Source organism: Tenrec ecaudatus, chromosome 3 (assembly GCF_050624435.1).
Source record: "Tenrec ecaudatus isolate mTenEca1 chromosome 3, mTenEca1.hap1, whole genome shotgun sequence".
NCBI lineage: Eukaryota > Metazoa > Chordata > Mammalia > Afrosoricida > Tenrecidae > Tenrec > Tenrec ecaudatus.
In genome coordinates, this window is record NC_134532.1 from 134,964,066 (window position 1) to 134,985,776 (window position 21,711).

Genomic DNA, 21,711 nt, shown 5'->3' on the forward strand with positions numbered 1-21,711 from the left:
TTCAGCTATTACTAGATGTGTCAATATAACTTGCCTTTTATTTTTATATTAGAAAAATGTCTTATTACACCTTAAAATATAACTCAGAGGATGTAGTTAAAATGTAATTATAATGATACACCCCTTTCCTTCAGGACGTGGTGACATTGCTGGAAGTGACTGCAAAACTTTGCTCTACCACCTCTAGGGGAAAATATAACTCAGTCTCAAAATAGTCCTTTTTCAGAGGTTGCTGTTTTGTTTTCCCAGACCAGGCTCTTCTTTGGAGGCAGAGCATGAAGTCCTGTACCAGCGAGCATTCCTTGTATGGGGGAGCCCTGGAAGCACAATGGGCAGGCACACGGCTCCCAACCATAAGACTGATGATGTGAGCATACTCACCAGCTCTGTGGCAGAAAGAGTGGGTGACCTGTGCCTGTAAAGGCTAGAGCCCGGAAAATCCTAGGGTGGCACTCTCATCATATGGGGTCATTAAGAATCAAAATTGACTCCAAGGCACCCAACTACAAAATGCACTCTTGTTATAAGCTACCATCCAGTGGTCCTCACCTCAGGCACAACAGAACAAAACACTGCCTGGTGCTGTATCACCTTGAGAATTGTGGCAGATTTGACTGTTGTGACCCACAGGATCTTTGCCGACTGGTATTTGAAAGTATGTTTTCGAGCCTTTCTTCCTAGGCTGTCTTAGTCTAGAAGCTTCGTGGAAACCTTTCAGCATCTCAGTAACACATGTAATGCATGAAATGATTCCTGATGGATGTGGCTGCACATGTGACACACTGGCCAGAAACCAAACCTACATCTGCCTGGAAGGCGAGCATTCTAGTTCTGGAGCATCAGTGCCTTTGTGCTGTGAATTAAATCGCCGTGAGACATAATAGTTTAATACACCTCAGGGTTCTGTGGGCTGCCTTGGCTTAGCTGTGTGTGTGAGTGGGCTGCGAATCCAAGAGAGCTTCTTTAGTTCCATACCTAGTGGTGTGCTACTCCGCCACACGCCCCTCTCTCCAGGTGATCAGTCTGTACTTTGTTCATGCTTGTTCGGGACTTGAAAAGCAAGAAGTAGACGTTGCCAGAGTAGTTCGCAGCCATCACCATCACTGTCCTAGTCAAAGCAGCCAGATTCAAAGGGTGCAGAAACAGGCTTCCCAACTGGATGGAGAAGGAGCAAGGTCACACTGCGGAAGAGCTATGGATGAGAGGCTGCTGCATCCCTCTTTGGAGAATGTAGTGGACCCGAGCCAATCTCTGATAGCAGTGCAGTTAACGGAGCATTTGCTGAAAGTTACTTTCAAAATGTTTGAGTGCTGGATTTGATAATAAACCATTTTACTCAGCATGGCAATGGTTTACCTTGTCTGGTAGTTACATAATCTGTTGTCAATTTGAGACACGAGTGAAGGGCTGGAGTTTACCTGTCAATCAGGTTGCAGCTTGATGACCTCATGTGGAGGTATTAAAGAGATAAATAGCTCACTGGAGGTGGGACACTTGCTTACTCCCTGTAGACATTTCTGACGAGAAGCCACCTGAAGCTGTCCTGATGCAGCCAGAGCCCTGGGACCTGGAGGAACCATATGGAGACCCCTGCCCGCGCTGAGATGCTTACAACGCCACTGGATCCACAAGACTTGAGATCATCCTGCATTCGGTATCACTGCATGTGTTTCATGAGTCTGAAGAGGACTTTATAGATTGGTATCGAACATATGGGCTAATATTGGACTTAAGAACTTGGTCTGGACCGGGCTGGGATGTTTTCTTAATGTACAATTAGTCTTTATATAAAGCTCTTTCTTATACACACGAGTCTCCCCAGATTTGTTTCTCTAGTCTACCTGGACAAACACACCTTGTGCATTTAATTTTACACAATTGTCCTCCAGAGTAGAATCGTGATCAAGTTTTTCCTTAGCTGGCTAAATATGAAAGCACACTTGACAATGTCTGTCTCATGATAGTCTAAGGATGGACACAACAGTGAGAACATTATCTTTAAATGCCATTTACCAGATAAACAAACATGTTGCTTCCTTTGCTCCAGGAACTATCAAATATATTTAAGAAGGTAGACACTCCCTCCCCAGCTTATTGTATCAAACACCAGAAATGTTTTGGAAATATAGTTTGAAACAAAGAACCAAGCTTCAAGTTGGGTAAAAAAGAGAGAAAGAAGAGTTTACTAATTGTTCATTTATATCCTAAGTGATTAACAGCAGCTAAAATTTTGAAATAATCCTTCGTGGTTATCATTTCATGCAATTATCTGAAACAGGGGTCAGCAAATGATAACCTATGGGCCAAATCTGGCAGGCCACCTGCTTTTATAATGGACTGTTTCCAAGGCAACACAGTGTCGGGCATTTGAAAGCATCCTCAGCAAAGCCAGAGTTACATATCTGTGACATGATTTGTATGGTTCACAAAACCTAACATGTGTACTATCTGGTCCTTTGGAGAAAAAAAAATGTTACTGGATTTTTTCTTTACAGGAAAAGTTTACAGACCCCTGACTAAAATATTGAATAAAATTTATGTTTTAAAAAAGGATGGTAAGACAAATGCTGTACGTAGGCATGGAGACCTCTTCTTGAGTCCCTAGATTGCAAAATGGGCAATTTCTTCTGGAAAAATTAATACTCTAACAGAATGCAATTTGAACAAGAGCTTTTATTCCAGATAATGAGTTTTTGATCAAGTGAGTATTTTTTTCCCTTCAAATGGCTTTATTCAAATTTTATTTTATTTATTTTATTTTTAAAATACTTTTATTAGTGGCTCATACAACTCTTATAACAATCCATACATACAACAATTGTGTAAAACACATTTGTACATTCATTGCCCTCATTCTCAAAACATTTGCTCTCCACTTAATCCCTGGCATCAGCTCCTCATTTGTACCCCTCCCTCTCCTTCCCCCCCTCCCTCATTAACCCTTGATAATTTATAATTCTTTTTGTCATATCTTGCCCTGTCCGATGTCTCCCTACACCCACTTTTCTGTTGTCCCTCTCCCAGGGAGGAGGTCAGTTGTAGATCCTTGTAATTGGTTCCCTCTTTTCAACCAGTTCTCCCTCTACCCTCCCAGTATCGCTACTCACACCACTGGTCCTGAATATTTTAAAGATCTAAGGGTAGAAAATATTTACTAACCCTTCCCGCAAAGATCTAAGTGATTGCTTTGTGGTTTCATCTTAATTATAATATTTTTTAAAGAGACATATATAGTTTCACTTTGGACTTCAAAAAAGAGTATGCTTGCATCTTTCTGCCTTTCTCACACATCTGCCATTTCTTGTCCTCGTGTTGCCTCCAGAAATGTTGTTGTTGATATTTTGATAGGGGGAATGCAGCAGGAAAGGAAGTCAACATGTGGTTGTTTAAGCCAAAACTTGATTTGGGAAGACTAAAGCTTATTAAGAGAAGACAGGATGGCAGAAACAGCAGGGTCAGCTATAAAGGAAGTAGAATTCATGCCACAGTAATAAATTGCAAAGTGCTGGACTATCCCAGGTTCCCCATCTATTAAGTACGAGGCACCTAAACTGCCGCTCAGGAAGATATCAGTTGATGCATTATACAGAATCGCCTCTGAGGGGCTTGAGATGAGAGGATTGGTCCAAGGGTGATCACAAGTTGAGGATCAGAGTCATCTTTAAGCAAGAGCTCGGTTGTATCCCACCACTTCCTCAGATCCTCCTCCTCTGCTTTGCAGGAATCCTGCGTTACAGGAAACGTTTACAGGAGACTAGCCGTGCTATACTCAAAGCCTATGGAGTCAGGTGACTGGGCTCCGTGGCTTAAAAACGTACCAGAAAGTGCAAGGCCAGAAAAAAAAAAAAAAAAAAACGTACCAGAAAGAGAGAAAAGAAAAAGGGTGTGCACTAGGGACTCAGTAGGGGAAGATCTCCTGTCACAAAAAAGCCCATTTTCATGGAGAGGCTCCACGTTGGCAGGTCACACTTTGGAGAGGAAATGAGCTCTTTAAAGTCAGAGTGCACAATCGCTGCCCATGGAAGACAAAAGATCATGCCTGGGTGATGCTATGTGGCAGCAGCGGGGAGGCATAGGTGAAGGGCTGGTCTGACCATTTATTTGTCTTTGCTCTACTAAGGGGCCTCTGGGGTGCACCTGAGGGGCATCTCGAGGACGTATGGCACCATTTGCTGTCCCTGTAGGTGAGCTGTCACCAGCTATCTTTTCTTGTGTGGGACACTGGCACAGGATCATGGTGGCTAGTTTATTTCCTTTTGAGTTCAATTCCAGGACTGCTGTTTTTAGGTGCCATTGAGTCTGCTCTGATCCGTTGCAGCCTTTTGCATAACAGAGTGAACTGCACGGCACTGCGCCATCCTGACCTTACGATGCTTGAGCCCATTGGTGCCCCCACTCATCTGTCTCGCCAAGGGCTTCCTCTTTTTGCTGAGCCTCCACTATACCAAACATGATGTCCTTCTCAAGCAACTGGCCTCTCCTGAGAATATGGCCAAAGTATGTAAGACGAAGTCTGGCCATCCTTCTCTCTCAGGAGCATGCTGGCCTGACTTCTTCTAGGACAGATCGGTTTGTCCTGTTAGCAACCCAGGGTACTTTCAGTGCTCTCCAGCACCACAATTTGAATGCATCCAATCCTCTACAGTCTTCCTTATTCAACCTCCCACTTTCACATGCATGTGAGGCATGAGCTCCCAGACTAAAAATGGACAATAAAGAAGAATTTTTGTGAAAATCAAATTTCACTATCTCCTGTATTTTATCTAACAACCTTATTCCTACTTGTTTTTATTTGAAGTGCAGTTAGGAGATGGTGTGGAGTAGAAAAACTTACATATGAATACGTATACAACACACACACACACACATATACACTAAAGCAGCCCCCCCCCCACTAACAAACCCAAACAATTTAAATGTTCTCCTCTCCCCATTTAGGAAGAAGTAGATGCTGGAAACCTAATGCATACCTTCAAAACATCGCCACATACAGAAGGCCTGATGAACGGAAGCAGCACATTGGTGGCAGAGAATGGGACTCTCCAGTTTGAGGGCACTCAAAGTGTGACTGAGGAGGAGCCGATTTCTCGAAGTGGAGTCAACCATGGTGACGTGAGTTGAGTAGAGTCTGTGGGAGTGGGACCTGTTAGAGCTTCTTTTGCTGATGGGGCATAACTCAGAGTAAGGAGGGACAGCTGTAAAAATCTGCTTGAACTTGGAATATGCGAGTATGACTCCAGGAAATTTGAAAATGGTCGAAAGTGAAATGGAACGCATGGAAACCAATTTTCTAGGTACCAGTAAGCTGAAATGGATTGGGGTTGGCCATTCTGAACCAGAATATCATATGATTTACTGGGACCAGAATGACACAGTCAAGAGGAGTAGCTTGGCACTCATTGTTAAACCAGACATTGCAAAATCCATCTTGAAGTACAGTGCCATCTGGGAGAGGGAACACTTCACGGTTTAAAATCAGGAAAGGTGTGCGACAGGGTTGTGTCCTTTAACCATTCTCATTCAATATCTGTACTGAGCACATAATCAGAGAAGCCAGCTTATAGGAAGAAGAATGTGGCATCAGTAGAGGAAAGCTTATTAACAACCTGTTAGGTTGTTACTTTGAGGACTAAGGTACTTCTGACCCAAGGTATGGTGTGGCAGTTACATAATCTCCTGTCAATTTGCAAAGGGGTGGCATCTAGCCTATCAATCAGGTCACAGCTTGATGACCTCATTTGGAGGTGGGGCAGATAAATAGCTCACTGGAGGCCAGATAAGCACACTCTCTCTGTTTGTCTTCCTGCGAGACATTGCTGTTGACAAGCCACATGGAACTATGCTGATAGAGCCAAAGCTCTGGAGCTGGAGGAGCCATGTGGAGACCCACACCCAGCGCTGGGATGCTTCCACCACCACTGGATCCACAAGACTTCCCACCCACTGGCCTGTGATCTCCCTGCACTCAGCATCATTGCATGTGTTGCGTGAGTCTGAAGAGGAATTTATAAACTGGTATTGGACATATGGCTAATATCAGACCTTGAACTGGACTGAGTGGGATGTGTTCTTAATATACAATTGCTCTTTGATATAAAGTTCTCTCTCACACACGTATGAGTGTATCTGGATTTTTTTCTCTAGTCAACTCGGACTAACACACATGGTACTTTAATGGCCTCATATGCATCATGCCAGGTAAAGCAGAGGAAGACCCTCGAGGAGATGGATTGCCACAGTGGCTGCAACAATGGGCTCAGGCATAGGAGCAATTGTGAAGATGACGCAGGATCGGGCAGTGTTTAGTTCTGCTGCATATATGGTTGCTATGGGTTGGAATTGAGTCACTGGCTCCTAACAACAACAACATAGATGGCTCATTATGTTGATTGAATTGCATCCAGCTAGGGATAGAATCAATTGGGGGAGGGGAAGATAATAAACCTTCTCCTTAGGGACACAGTCTAGAAATTATACACAGAGCACAAAGCAAATCAAATGGCCATTTCTAACAAAGTGAGAAGTGGAATAACTTTCAGTATATTTTGTAGACACTGATTCAAGTTGAACGAAAGTTTTATTACTCCAGAAGAGTAATATTATATGCCTTCTAGAACACTGTGATAGGTTTGGTTGGGACTTCGTGCTCTGTCACAGATACAGACTGGTTTTTATGTTTGAGCAATGGCAAGAGAACTTTCTGTGGATGACCAGGTATAGAGGAGCGCTGGTGGCACAATGGTTGAAGCACTCAGCTGCTAACTATCTCACAGTAGCCAATAATTACCCCGGATGTATGACCGCACAAAACAATCCTCGATTCTCATCTAAAATAAAATTTTAAATAGTTATCTTATTTTTTCATTTGCTGAATCTGGAAACCCTAAGAAGTCATTTATTCCTCTGATGTATATGACTGATTCTGGCTACATTCTCAGTCAAATCTTTGCTATTTTTTTTAATGTGTATACTTTCTTTGAGTTTCAAACCATGATGGGAATAAATTTTCAAACTTTTATATGATTTTCCCTGTTGATTTCTCCATTTTCCATTATGAATCTCTCATTTTCTTCTTAATTAAAACACTCTTAAAGGATTGCATTTTTATTTGAAATATAATCAATGGATAGAATATAATACCAGTAGCATTAAAAAAACCCCAAAGTGTTGACAATGAAACATAATATACAGCGTTGGGCAGTACAATGAAAGACCTACACATTTTATTGTAGACAGTGTCCTTAGTGTCCGTGAATATCTTCTTAGAATCACTTGCAACGAAAGTATGATTGAGCAATTAGCGTTAGTGCAGATTATTTACACTATTAAATGATTACTACTCAAAGAAACTAGCTCACAGACTGGCTTACTGTTTGATACGTGGCTCTGTTTTACAACAGCCTCTCAGAAGCATAGCCGGGTAAAGCAACATGAGGCCGTCACTGGCAAAAGCAATTGCAGAAATGCACACTTTGGTATAGTAGCACCATCCCCCATTATTATATGCACATGTGTTATATTGCACCTTCCTGAGTTGAGCTTTGAAATTGGCCGTCACACACAACCCTAAAACGAATGACTCCCTCCCAGGCTTAGCCCTCACTGGTCATAGTAATAGTTACGAGGGTCATAGCCATCGTAGCCCTGCCCTTTAAAGTAGCTGTACTCGTCCTCGTAGGCTCGGTAATTGTCCCCGCGGGGCTCCCCGTTCTCATTTTCGTAGACCTCATACGCGCTGTCGTATTCACCGGTGCCTGTTTGCTCATACTCGTTCTCATAGCCATTCATGGTGGGGGCTCCAAACGGTGGGGCGGTGGTCTCAGAGATCTCCTGGGGAGGGCTGGTAGGGCCAAACCCACCATTTGGGGAGGTGGTTGTCTCGGAACCACCGTCTTCCTCTTCTGCAGTCACCGGGGTGCCCTCTGCCTGGGCTGTTGTGGCGCTTTCCTCCTCCTCTTCTCCGTTGTCGCCGCCACTGCTACCCCGGCCATATTCTGCATCTGTGCTGTTGGTACTGGTGCCGTTGGTGCCTTGTCCGTCCACATCCACTTCTGCTTCATTTTCAGACTCCTCCTCTTCCTCCTCCTCCTCCTCTTCGCTTTCTTCCTCTTCGGAAACTTTCTTTCCTGCCTGTCAGGAAAAGTTGGGAAGAATCTAAATCAGCGTGTAGACAATTTTAAATTTAAGGCCATGTATACTCAAACACAGTATTTGTACTGACTGCTTTGGTCTAGACGTAATTTTTCGTTTTTCTTTTAAATTTAATTTTGTATTAATATAAAATTCACTTACAAAAGGATCGGTGAGCTTTGAAAATTCTAAGTAAGTATTGTTTTCCTTGGGCTTTGGGGGGGGGATGTGCCCAAAAAGCCTCTGTGGGAGACGTTTTCTATTATTATTATTTTTTTAATGTTTATAGTGAATTCTATGGGGGGGGGAGTACATTTTGGATCATCATTTTTGAATTCAACAATTGAAATAGCGTATCACACTTCCCAATACGTTGCCCTGTCCCTGTGCTTCCATTTTCCTCCCTCTTGTAGATCCTGTCTTCCGCTTCACCTTAGCTCACATCTCTCACCCTCTAACCTACTGATCTCCCTTCCCTCTCTTCTCCCAACCCGGGGAATCTTCAAAGCCTGTTACTTTTGGTGTACAAAGTCTTTATCTTGTTGGTTTTTTCCCCTTTTATAACAATGGTCTCATGCACTCTTTGCATGAGATTGTAGATTGTGATTGATTAACTTTATTCAGAATGAGACCCTTCAAATCCATCCATGTTGTGATATCTTTCATTATTCCTCAGTGATGCATGGTATTGCATCGAGTGTATGTACCAAAGTGTTTATCCATTCTTCCTCCGATGGACCTTTAGGTTGCTCCTAGCTCTTGCCATCGTGGGTAGCGCTGTGGGGAGCCTAGGCATGCAGAAACCTGTCATACGCATCATCTGGTGCGCTCACGTTCCTTTCATACGGACTTTCTGCCTTGGCACCAAAGAGATCCCACTTCTGCATTTTCCCCTCCATTTTTTAGATGCTTGTCCTTGGTCCAATAGATAGAAAAGCCAGTGCAGTAACATGAAGAAGAAGACTTGGTTGGGTTAATAACTTTTCTTCTTTGTAAACAGAGAAATTACACATGCCCTTACTTTTTCAATGATTTAGTGAAGATATAAATACTGTTTGTACAGTGTGGGAGAACCATAGATTTCCACAAGTGGGAGAAAAAGAGATTTAACTGAAGGATCATTACCTTCTTAGGAAGCTGGATTGCAGCTAACCCTATGACCCCTGTCCCAGGTGTGGGCCCCTCTTCATAGCCAGCGGTTGCAGTGGACAGTGTGGCGTTCTCCGCCTCAGAATCTTCATCTTCATTCCCAGTAGAGTCTTCGTTTTCCTCTTCTTCATTTGAAGACTCCTGGTGAAGATATTCCCAGTGAGAAAAGTCACTTTAGTTTGAAAATAACTCAAAAATTCCTAGGGTTCTGAACCATTATTGAAATAATACCCCTGACCACTCAAAAACGGTAAATCTGCTTTCCTCTTGTACCACATTGCAATGCTCACCACTAAGAGCTCACGCAAAGCCAGGCCGCCCTATTGACTGTAGACTGTTAAATCTATCTATATGATTAGTTCTCCAGACCTGATTGTATCCTGTCATACCATGCATTCCTCAGCTCTCAAATTCTTACTAATACAAATCACAACATGATAGTAAATTCATTTTTATATTTTGACAAATAGAGAATTTTACACCCATTTTAGCCCTCTAAGGTAGAATATGCTAGTTGGGACCTGTAGCCTCATGCCAGAATCTGAGGTCCAAAAGGGTCAATGATTTGCCTGAGATCAGATAGATGGCAGCTCATTAGTGGCAGAGTCATAAATAGAGCCCTGATCTTCCAACTCCTAGACTTCTTTATTTTATCCTAAAACACCATTTCTCTTCCTAGAGAAGAGTTCAAAGATGCCCGGCCTGTAATGAGTTAAAAGAGATAATAGGTCAGTCTGCTGATGGCCACAAAGTTTCAAATATCTTATTGTCATAGAAAATTAGCAGTAATTCATGATTTAAAAGTTATGATATAGTGGGTTACTTGTTGGGCTGTTAACCTCAAGGTCAGCAATTTGAAACCATTGGCTGCTCCGCAGGAGACATATGAGGCTTCCTACTCATCTAAATATTTGCAGGCTCAGGAACCCAGGGACAGTTCTACTCTGTCCTATCGGATCACCATGCGTCAGAATTGACTTGATAGCAGTGAGTTGTTATTTCTTTGACTTAGTTACTAAGTTAATTAAAACAACAGCCACAAAAAGTTGCCTTTAAGTCTATTTTGACTAATGAGATGTGTGTCAAAATAGTATTGTGTCCCATGTGGTTTTCAAAGGCTGTGATGCTTTGGAGAGGGATCTCCAGACCTTTCTTTGGAGGCATCTCTGGGTGGGTCGTCAGCATCTAACCACCTGACTTTCTCTGATGGAAATGACTGATGGAAACCAGCACTGGCGGAAATCTAGATCAACTAAAGACCTCAAACATTGATGGCGGAAATTTCCACCAGTGAAATTGCTTTAGGAAGTCGTGTATCCCACATTCAGATCCAGAAATTTTCCTCCTAGGTGATATACCCACTCAGGAATGAATGCATATACATACACTCAACTAAATACGAAAATGCTCATAGCAGCACGATTTCCACACTTTGGAATTACATAAAATGCCCACTGATGGAATAACAATACATTGTGGTGCATTCATACAATAAAATACGGACAATGAAAATGAAGGGCAGAACAACATGGATGGATCTTTCGCAGTTGAGGCAGAAAAACCCTTGCACAAAAGAGTCCATGCTGCATGATTCCATCTATGTGACAAACAGGCAAAAGCAATATCTGTTAGAAGTCAAAGTAACAGTTGCCCAATCGGAGTTGGTTAATGAATGGAATGAGACATAAGATGTGTGTTTCTGTTTGATGCGTGTGCTGGTTACACGTTTGTGTTCAGTTTCTGAAAAGTCAGTGAGCTGTGTACTTATAAAAATAGTGTACTATGTATTATATTCCAATAAAAATTTTAAAGCTACTTTGAATTGATTAGGATTAAGAATAATGTACAAATATTTCTAAGTGTATTTCATTTGCTTATATGAATACAATTACCAAGGGCTCAGCCCGAATCACCTATGGAATTTAAGGAAAGAAACAGGTAGGTGAAGGTTTTAAAGAATTTCTTTACATGGAATATTCAGTTTTATTTATGTAAGTTCTGAATATAATCTTCAAAGAATGATCTGTGGAGCATTTATTCCGTTCAAATTTTAAAATCAAACTACCAAATATTCGCACGGGACCACATAAGGGCCTCTAATAGGCAGTGTGAGGGCGAGATACAAAAGGAGCTATGACATCGTTCCTGCCCAAAGCAAAGATCCCAGTTCCTCTTGAGTTTAGGAGGCTTGTAGTTAAATTATGGAAGGACCACAAATGTCCAGAAGTTGTTGACAAATATTCTTGGGTGTATGCAATTTGCAAAATTCTTAAAGGAGACCTAATATTTCTCCATCTCCAACCTCTACTCCTAATCAGTAAGTTGCCATCGCCAAAATGGTGTGCACTCTAATGAGGAAATCGGGTTTGCAAGACACTTTGACCATCGCTGTGCAGCAACCAGCTGCAATGAAATGGACCACCCTCGCTTACTTCTTAGGTAAAACTGCTCTGTGCAAAGTCAGGCAACATAGGGTAGGATTGACTAGATGGTATTTTCCTCGCACTAGCTTACTGTCCTTGTAAAGCCTTCCTTCAATGGATTACAGTAAAGTACGGTACTGTTGTGGTTTGAAAAACAAACAGAAAGAAAAAGACCCCCGAAAACCAACCGAACAATCGATGACCCCGAGAGTTCCCCAACACTGCATCTCATGATGGCCAGTATTCACCCGTAATGACTTTGTCCATCATAAGTAGCACCCAAAATATCTGATTTCAGAATGGACGCTGTCATAGACAAGTCAGGATAATGGATCCTAATTAATCTGCTTCCATGGACCAGCGTGCCAGTGAGGAAGATGCTGGTGTAGCGGGCCCAAGTTGCATAGATAGGTTTTAGCCATTGATTACTTTGTAATACTAGATAGATGTTTTTTAGCTCACTTATCTTGGCACCTTGAATATTTGATTTCTGTGAGCCCCTAAATTGTATTATTAGACAAAAAGGCAAATGAACATTCTATTAAAATAGAACAACTCTATTCTATGGATCAAGACAGATGAGCCAAAGCAATATCATAGGAGGACATAGGGTCAGCTTCCACATACCGCGCTTTAGCAACCGGATGGTTTTTAGAAATCCAACCCCTAAAACCGGCACGGTGCTGCACGTGGGTTTATTAATTAGCCGCCCTCTATCAACACGCGCCATCTGTGAAAGGTGTAAAAAATCACTTCTTCTTGCCTTTTATCAGAATTTACTCCCTGATCAAAACATATACTAGAAACACTTTTGCTATTCTGTACTGCTTACTGGTAACTGTTACCCCAACTACAGTGGTGTTTCAGGCAAGTCATTTCAGTTGACTCTAATTTAAATAGCACTTCCTGTTCAAAATAGAAGACAGTGGGCAGTGAGTAAACTGGAAATGGCTATTTTCTGAGCACAGACTACAGTAGACTAGTTTCCTACTTGTTTGTGTGTGTGTGTGTGTGTGTGTGTGTGTGTGTGTGTTTGTGCATGTGCGCACACTGCCTGGTATTTTATGGAGAAAAAAAATGACAGAAATACCATACCTCTTCTTCCTCCTCTTCTGAACTATCTTCACCTCCATTTTCTTCAGATGAGTCACTACTGGTCTAAAAAAGATTCACACAGACACATATTTAAAAAAGAACAGCTTTAAAACCAAACTAATTGCCATAGAATCAATTGTGACGCATAGCGAACCTTAGTGATAGGGTAGCACTGCCCCTGTGGCTTTGGGAGACTGACTCCTCGGGAATAGAATGTCTCATCTTTCTTGTGACGAGTAGCGAGTGCTTAGCAGCTCACTGTGTAACCCACCTCACCAACAGGACTCCAATCAAATACATAGTAGACAGCAGTGAAATTTTCCTGCTGCTTGTAGTAAGATAAAACACACACAAACATTTATTCAAACTAATTAGTAGTACCATTTTAACTGATTTATTTTATTTAGTTTATTGTCAACAGCTTTATGGTTATTCCCCTAGCCCAACAAGTAACTAGAGTGGAATATTAAATTCAAGCCATTTTATTTGTTAGTTGAATAGAGATGATAGATGGCAGTATATTAATACAGCCTGAGCTATTTTTCTCTTAGTGGGAATGCTTTTAGTCATGTACATACTTCCTCGCCTCTTACCTTCCCCCTCCCCTCATCATCTGATTTTTCAGTTAGTCTCTGCTGTGGAGTTAATGCTGAGTCACAGCCAGCTTACAGGAGAGCATAGTACTTCCCCTGGGGGTTTCTGAGCCTTTACATCCTGGCGGGAGGAGCAAGCAGTCTTGCCCTTCTCGGGTTAAGCAGCTGGTGGGTTCAACCGCTGACATAGTGCTTGGCAGCTCAGTCACTACCCCACTGTATCGCCAGGGCTCCTTGTAGCGTCTACAGGAAGAACTATTTTAAAACGGTATAAAATGCCTTCGAGTCTGGACATTTCCATTTTCCTCTTTTTGTTTATCCTTTGTTATCAGTTTGTCACTAAGCACCATTACTTGATCCATAAGCTCTTTCATGTGTATGAGTATATAAAATTGGTGTGTGTGTGTGGGGGGTGTTGTTTGCCATTACTAACCCTTAGACTTCTCTCACTCACCTTTGGAGTGAACAAATACAAAATATACATTACAAATACTATACATGTGTTCCAGACAATGTGATAGATGACAGAGACTGGGTGCATATTAAATGGGGTGAAAGAGATCCTACTTTACAATCAAGATGATAGATTCAGATAGCTCACTTTTAAAGCCCAAAGTAGTACCAATATGTCAAAATATTTTGATATGAAAAACTAGAGCAAAAATCATAAACTCATTTAACTCTGAGTGAATAAGGCTTATCTGGTCCAATTTTTTTTAATTTCCCCGAGAAGGAATCTTAATTCTAGAAGATCTGTGAATTGTCCACACAGTTTGAGCGAACATGGGCTGAGACACAGAGCACATGCTTTCCTTTTCCCTTTCTAAGATAAGTGCAATAGTGATTAGGCTTATTATACAGTATATAGAGCTACCAGCAGAGTATTTTAGATGACAGATTCTCCTGGTAAATTTAAATGCAAATTACCTTTAAAGAAATTAAATTTATAAATACTTCATAGTACTTTGAAATCTATTGTAGCTAAGCAAAGGAGCCCTGGTGGCATACTGGTTACAGGTTGGGGTGCTGATCGCACGGTCAGCAGCCTCACTGCCAGAGAACGACAGGACTTTCTACTCCCAGCGCCGTGAGTCTTGGAGACGCATAGGAGCCGCTCTACCCTGTCCTGTGCTGCAGGGTGGCTGTGAGTTGGCATCCACCCGATAGTAGTGAGAAACACCTAAGTAATAAGGTTAAAACTAATACCTAAACAAACAAACCTCAAGTTGATCCTCACTCTGAGTGATCATATTTTAGGGTACAGTAGCACTCCTCTCTAGCGACGACTGACCCTAGGGTTTCCAAGGCCATCCGTCAATCTTTGCAGAGGCACATGGCTCCATCTTTCTCTCCAGGAGCAGCCTAGCACTTCACCTACTGAGCCAGCAGACTCCTTAATAGCTAAAGTGAAGTTTGTCTGTAGAGATGAGGTGAATGTTACATCAAAGCACAAGGGCTGCATATACTTGTTTAGGAGAGGTATACTGCATGGATAGATTTAATCAAGTTTTCTGTATATAAAAGTTTAATTAAAGCTCAGTAAGTTAGGGTACTTTTAGAAATCTAAATCTAAATGTGTTTCCAGAGCATTTCAGACAGGAGAGATTAGTTGTCTTTCTTCCAATAATAAGCTAAATTGAATTTTCTCTCTCTTTCCCTTAAAACTACCCCTAACCACAATAGCTAACTCAAATGGACACCTGATTTAAGATTTTGTCGTTTCCCTTGAGTTTTACTTTTGATTCTGATGACCCTGTTAAAGACCCTACTCTGGAAAATATTAGCAATCAGGTGTGGCAAACGCTTCATATCCCAGTGTTGCTTGGGCTCACTTTTTTGTTCGCATGTCAGCCACCCAAGGAAAGGCACTGCTGTTTCCTTGAGCCAAGAATAACCTTGAGAGGAAAGAATTGTTAGACTTGCTTTTTCACTGCCATGAGCTTCATGGTTGTTCACTAGCCCAGAGATGAAGGAAGCAAAATAGTGTATTTGAACCATTGTATTTGTTACTTAAGTGTACAGGGCAGTATATTGATGTAGCCTGGGCTGTTTCTTAAATTGCAATTGCTTTTAGTCATTTTATATATTCTCCTTCACTTACCTTCCTCCCTAGAGTCACCATGTAATTAATTCCTCAATAATGCCTACAGTAAGAACTACTTTAAAATTTGTATGAAATGCCTTGAAATCGCGAACTGTTCTTTTCTCCCACTTATCCTTTATTATTAGCTTGTCACTAAGCACTGTTGCTTTTTCCAGAGGTCTTGCACGTACATGAGCATATAAAATTGGAGTGTGTGTGTGTTTCATCATTATGTTGCTAGACTCCCATCACCTTATTTCAGGTTGAATCAATCTGAAATTATACATTTCAGCTACTGCAGTGGTGAGTCGGTGCACCAGGAGTCTAGCATTGTGATAATTGGGGTGAAGTAAATAAAAGTTAGTAAGTTTACAACCAATATAATGAACACAAGTTGCCATTTAGATATTATTATAAGCACTAATTACCTTGGAATAGAATATGAATCTCAAAGAAAATACGGCTTAATACATTTGGTGGTAAGAATGTTGGCACTAAGTTTTACACATATAAGGAGTCCTGGTGGGGGGTGGGGAGGCATTGGGCTTCTTGCTAACTGTAAGGCTGGCATTTTAAACCTTCCAACCAGTCACTCCCTGAGAAGAGACTAAAGACTTAGAGACTTGAAAAACCCTATAGAGGGTCTTTATGAGTTGGAATGAACTTGAAGGCAATGGGCTTTTTGTCATGTAGGTATATTTGTAGGTGCCCTCATGGAGTAGTGATTATGCTTTGGGCTGCTAGCCGCAAAGTCAGCAGTTCGAAAACCACCAGCTGATCAAGGGAGAAAAAAGAGGCTTCGTGCTCCGATAAAGAGTTACAGGTCTCAGAAACCCACAATGGCAGTTCTCTCCTGTCCCATAGGTTGGTTATACATTGCAATCAGCTCCCTGGCAGTGAGTTTGGAGTTTTCAGAAGTATATTTGTAAATACTTCTGAGTAGGCATATCTCTAAATATCTGATATTTTAGGAAAGTTGAGGGGCAAGTCAGAAGCTTCCATCTCTTACCATTTCCATTGAGTTTAAGAAAGAAAGTGAAGTAAATTTTCAAATGGACTCTATTTATTTGTTGGCCTGAGGTGAACCAAGAATGGGAGAAAATTCTGAGAACCCACAACTCTTGTATCTTTTATGCTCCTATTTCTGTGGTCATCCATGATCCCCATAATTAGAATGGCACTAGAAATACTTTAAGATTATCATTTCCTATCATTGTCTGAGTTAGAGATTGGTTAACCCAACATGTGGTGAGATACTATGCCAAACCACTAAACTGAGACACTGTTTCTTGACTACTTTTAGTGTCTCAGAGTTCTGGTTCAAATGACGCATAATCGGTGCCCTGGCCCAAACTGTATGGTAATAAAAATAGTGCTGTTCTGGGTCATTTACATTTAAAACCAATAATCTGACACCCCATTTTCAAAGGCCCTCCACCTGCCTGTGACCCAGAAAAAACTGAATTCTTTGTTTTCTGTGGTGAGTTCCTTTCTGTTTATAAATTTTAAGGGTTGCTTTATTTTTTCTCACAGGGTATTTCGTTTACTTCATAAGTTTCTCATTTTCCTCTGCAGTTCTTGAAACAAGCTTCCTTTACAAGGATGTTCCAGTGTATGACATAAAGCATTGTGGATATTGGCATCTGCACTTCCTTAACTCTAATAACTTACAGAGGGCAAAGTTTCGAAAAATCTTCACCAATGATAGGAAGGATATTTTAAAAAGTAATCTCTGTTGTCTGTGTTAAGTAATGTTTCCTGTAAGTTAAAGAGCTCAAAATGACTGGGTAAAATATAGTGTATGACAAAATGGAGTCAACTATCATGTGACAATTAGTGACCTTAACACTGACGGAATTATATGCCACTGAGAAAAGTGTTCGGCTTTAGTCAGTGCCAAAGAAAAGAGAAAGGAACAAGAAAACCCAATGAACTCACTAAATCTATTAGAATTCTAAACCCGTTAGAATTGTTCCTTTGAGGTTCTGAGGCTGTAAAAATGGCTAGTCAAAATAATTTCACTTGATGTGTCACGTGTTTGGGGTTTTTTTATGTCCTTCCATATTGGACGAACTGATTGTACTCTCTGTGTGTGTATCTGCTTTGAAAGAAAACTTAGACGTAAATTTTATTTATATTGAAAGTAAACCTTTTATAGAAGGCAATCTTTCCGGCTGAATTTCAGTGGCAGGCAAATTTAGATGACCTGTACTTAAATTGGATTCCTTTTATAACAAGTCACAGTTGACTATTGAGAAGAAGCACACACCCTTCACTTACCTGAATTGGAAACCGTTTCATAGAGGGGTAAAAGTAGGAATGCTTATAAAGGTAATAGTGCGGCCTGAACTTAAAGACCTGCAGAAACAAAATCAATGAGATAGTCACGTTCAATGCGCAGTGACTACAAAGCAAAAGAAAATGGGTCAAAGAAGCATGCTAAAATTAATTACCCCATTTTGTCCAGAATCTTCCAATTTGGCTCTCTGATGCAAATTTTTCATCTGTTTAAAAGAGCATTTCATTATCACATAGCTTTCTCTTGACATAAAAAAGACACAGAGGGAAATTACCATTAAAGGTTTCATAAAATAACTTACTGAGAAAGCACAGGCCATTCCCAAAAGGCTCAGCAAAATTAAGGCAGTCTTCATTTTGGAGAATGTCTCTGGAATTCATAAAAAGGTGAGCTTAATGAATGTGAAAACCCAAGCACGGCTGTCTTCCTCATCGGCGAGTGTGAAGGTCTGTTTGTGTGGGGAAGCCTGGAGGCACAGCGGCTCGAGCGCTCAACTGCTCACCAATCGGTGCTTCCCACAGAAGAACGCTGGGACAGTCTACTGCCTTCAAGGCTCCTGGACTTGTAAACCACTCCCAAAGGAGACTACGAGTTGGAAAATAATTACACTTGGGTTTAGTTTTTGGTCTGGGTAATTATGTGTGTATATAATTAAAATTTTGATTCACTTATACCAAAATCACATTTTATTTTGAAATTGTTCCTTTTATTAAAGTAGTATAAAATGTAATTTACTCATTTAAGTAATCTATTGCTCCAGGAGGCTTTGAATGCATACAGTACCTTTGATCATGGGAAAAGTGAGGTTTTGCAGCCCCTGACTTGGGAAAGCCAGTTAAGCGAATGGACTTGCTAGTGTAGTTATTTGCTTTGTTGTGCTTATGATTAAAACACAGCAAAAATCAATTATACTTGAATGATTGCTTTTATACCAATTACCCTTTATGCAGCTTCCAGTTTCTCTATAGGATTTAAGTTAAATGTTCATTTATAAAATGGAGACTTTATGTAAATATAATTTTCCTATGAGTATTTCATCTTTATTTACTTTGAGGGAATTTATAATTTGTGAAATGCAACAGCCATGTCTCAGGACGATTCTCTGAGAAGAGTCTATCAGTTCAGGGGTCCTTGTGGCATGGTGGGCTATGCGTTGGGCTGCTAACAGCAAAGTCAGCAGTTTGAAACCACCAGCAGCTATAGGGAAGAAAGACGAGGCTTTCTACTCCCATAAAATGGTACAGTCTTGAAAATCCACAGGGACTGATCTCTCTTCTTTCTATAGGGTTGCTATGACTTGATGACAGTGAATTTGGCTTTTGGTCTTTTCAGAATGTATCAATATCAGGATGTCAGTAGCAAATTTATTTCAACTACGTTGTTTGCCAGTTTCATTGAAGCCTCTGGAGAAGTGCTGGTGGAACTGTGGGTGAGGCACTGGACTGCTAACCACAAGTGTGGCAGTTAAAATCCCGCAGCCATTCGGCAGGAAAAGATGAGACTGCCTGCTCCTGTAAAGAGTCACCATTTGGGAAATCCTATTGAGGGCCACTCTGAATCGGAATTCACTTGATGGTGGTGGGTCCAGTGGATATACAAGTAAGGATGACAATCCCAGGCTAGACTGCAGCATGTCTAAGGTGAAGATGCCTGGCAGAGACAGAAGCTTGAATTGTATGGCATAACTGAAGACGTGTGGGATCACCCTGTTAGACTCCTACAGTCGTATCCACTCCATAATCTCTCCTGCTTCCACACAATCCTCCGAGTCTTGTTTTTCCCCTAAGCAGTCGAAGCATGAATGACTATGCTTTATGCAAGTGGGAACAATTACTGGACTGTCCTGAGAATGGCCACCAAGCAGAGATCCCCAGATTGATGTATATTACTCATCAATTGAAGGAGAGGGACAGGGACAGCCTAGTGTACTTTAATTTTATACCATTTAATAAAGTTCTATTTAAGATTTTATTTTAGGAAAAGTGGAACAAACTTAGCTGAAAGCCTAATAATATCCACCCACTTGCATCCTCAAACACATTGAACTAAAACTGCTGTCTCATACGTAGTGACAGCTTGGGTCACTTCTTGCAAGCAGTATGTAATGATGATGGGCATTTCTCTTTAAGCACACTTCCAATCCTAATGTTTGCAATCTAAGAAACTCCTGCCGTATATTGTATCCTGCCTGTGAAGTTTGCCTTTTGTCATAGAGCCTCAAGAGTTATTGCGTCCCGATTGAGCACTTGCCACTAACGTAAAAACATTGTATAGATCACTGCTTGAGACGTGGAGACACTAGCTTGTAGCCTAAGCCACACTCTGTTTGTGGGCAGAGTGGGTCTTTTCATTCAGTGCCACCACGCTTTCCTCACAGTCTCCTCTAAATTATAAAGTTTTTGATGGCTGAAGAAGATAAAGTAGCTTTGCCCTTGATGGGCTCTCGTCAGTCTGAAAGCACTGTGATTAGAGTACTTTGTATAATGCCTTACATTTGCTGCCTATGGTCAAGCCCCTCCCCAAAGAGGGACACCACATCTTTGCAGCTGCTTGAAAAGGTTAAGGCAGTTAGAGTAGTTTAAAGAATTACAACTGTTAAAACACGGGCATTCAGAAAGAGTTTAGGTTATATAAGTTTCTCACAACAAATCATAACATTAAGCGGGTGACGACATGACACGGATAGTATCCAATGAACCAAGTGGTTTACTTTTTATTTTCTTGTGATTTCTAAAAACCAAAGACCTCCATCGTGACCACCACCCCCCACCCACCCCCAGACAACCATGCAAACATTCCTAAGGGATAGTTTTGAGAATTTAATCATAGGCTTAATTTGGGAAGAGTATGATAAACTACCATTGTGATTTATTTCTCTAGGACTCCTGGTTTTATTCTGAATGTAGAGTTATAGAAAGCTAGAACTTTGAAATCTAATACATGACATGTTTAAAAGACATCACATATAATGGACAGACAGGGGGAAATATGCCTGCATTTAGGTAGATTCACAAATTGCAAGATGGTATTTCAGGCAGATAGTCATATTGCATTAATGGGTTGATGATGGGCAGAGATAGAAACCAGGGAGCATACTTTTCTGGTTTATGTGCACAATATTAGCCTATTTACCTGTTAACAAGTTAAACCTCTTTGGAAAGAATTTGACATCCAAGATACTAGTTCAATGACAAGCAAGTATTAAGTAATATAGCCAGTCTCCACACTGCAATCACATCAACATTTAGATTTTTAGAAATTCAAAGTCAAGTCCGGAGCTTTGAGCTTAAGATATTGAAGCTGTCATATGCAATCTTACCCTTTTCCAGTCGTGGAGTCAACAGGCAGATTCCCAGGAAGGAGTGAGAGGACACAGATTTAATATTTCCCCTGCTCTCTCACTTACTCATCCACTGGCTCCTGCTGGCTATAAACTCTTCTTTGCCTCCCAACAGCCAATCACTGTCATAGTTAAGGTGATGTCAGAATATGAATTCTCACCAGAAAACCCCGAGACTTCAACACTCGTTCAAGACACAGGCTTAGTTGAATAAACATGAAACGTGGTTCTAGGGCCAAGAGGTTTGCATTGTGGAATTTAATTGAAGGTTTAGATGAAGATGAATAGTTTGAGTTCTGAATATATATATAATAATAGACTGTATTTGAATTAAAATAAACAGCAAACGATTCAACGATCTAAACTTTTCTTAATTATACAAGTTCTCACTTTGTTGAAAAGAAAGGAAACTTCCTGCTATTAAATATAATCCTATATTAGCTTAGTAAAAATAAGAAGAAACTAAATCATAATGATGAGGGATAGGAGCTGATGAATAGCTAATATTTCTTACTGAAATATGCTGGGATGACTCATAAATTTAAATGGATAGGATTAAGTCTGTCAAATTTGTAAGATCTATTTACTGAAATGCATTG

The 21,711-nt window shown here is 40.9% G+C and overlaps 1 protein-coding gene across 1 annotated transcript; it reads right to left on the reverse strand.

Annotated features, from left to right (window-relative positions):
* Window positions 1-7,065: 7,065 nt before the first annotated feature.
* IBSP (integrin binding sialoprotein) lies at window positions 7,066-21,197 on the reverse strand. Its single transcript, XM_075544036.1, has 7 exons — window positions 21,092-21,197; window positions 18,074-18,141; window positions 17,927-17,977; window positions 17,754-17,831; window positions 12,798-12,860; window positions 9,256-9,420; window positions 7,066-8,130 (listed from the first exon to the last, which is right to left on the reverse strand). The coding sequence occupies exons 2-7, from the start codon at window positions 18,125-18,127 to the stop codon at window positions 7,600-7,602; spliced, it is 942 nt and encodes a 313-aa protein (XP_075400151.1). The 5' UTR covers window positions 18,128-18,141; window positions 21,092-21,197; the 3' UTR covers window positions 7,066-7,599.
* Window positions 21,198-21,711: the final 514 nt, after the last annotated feature.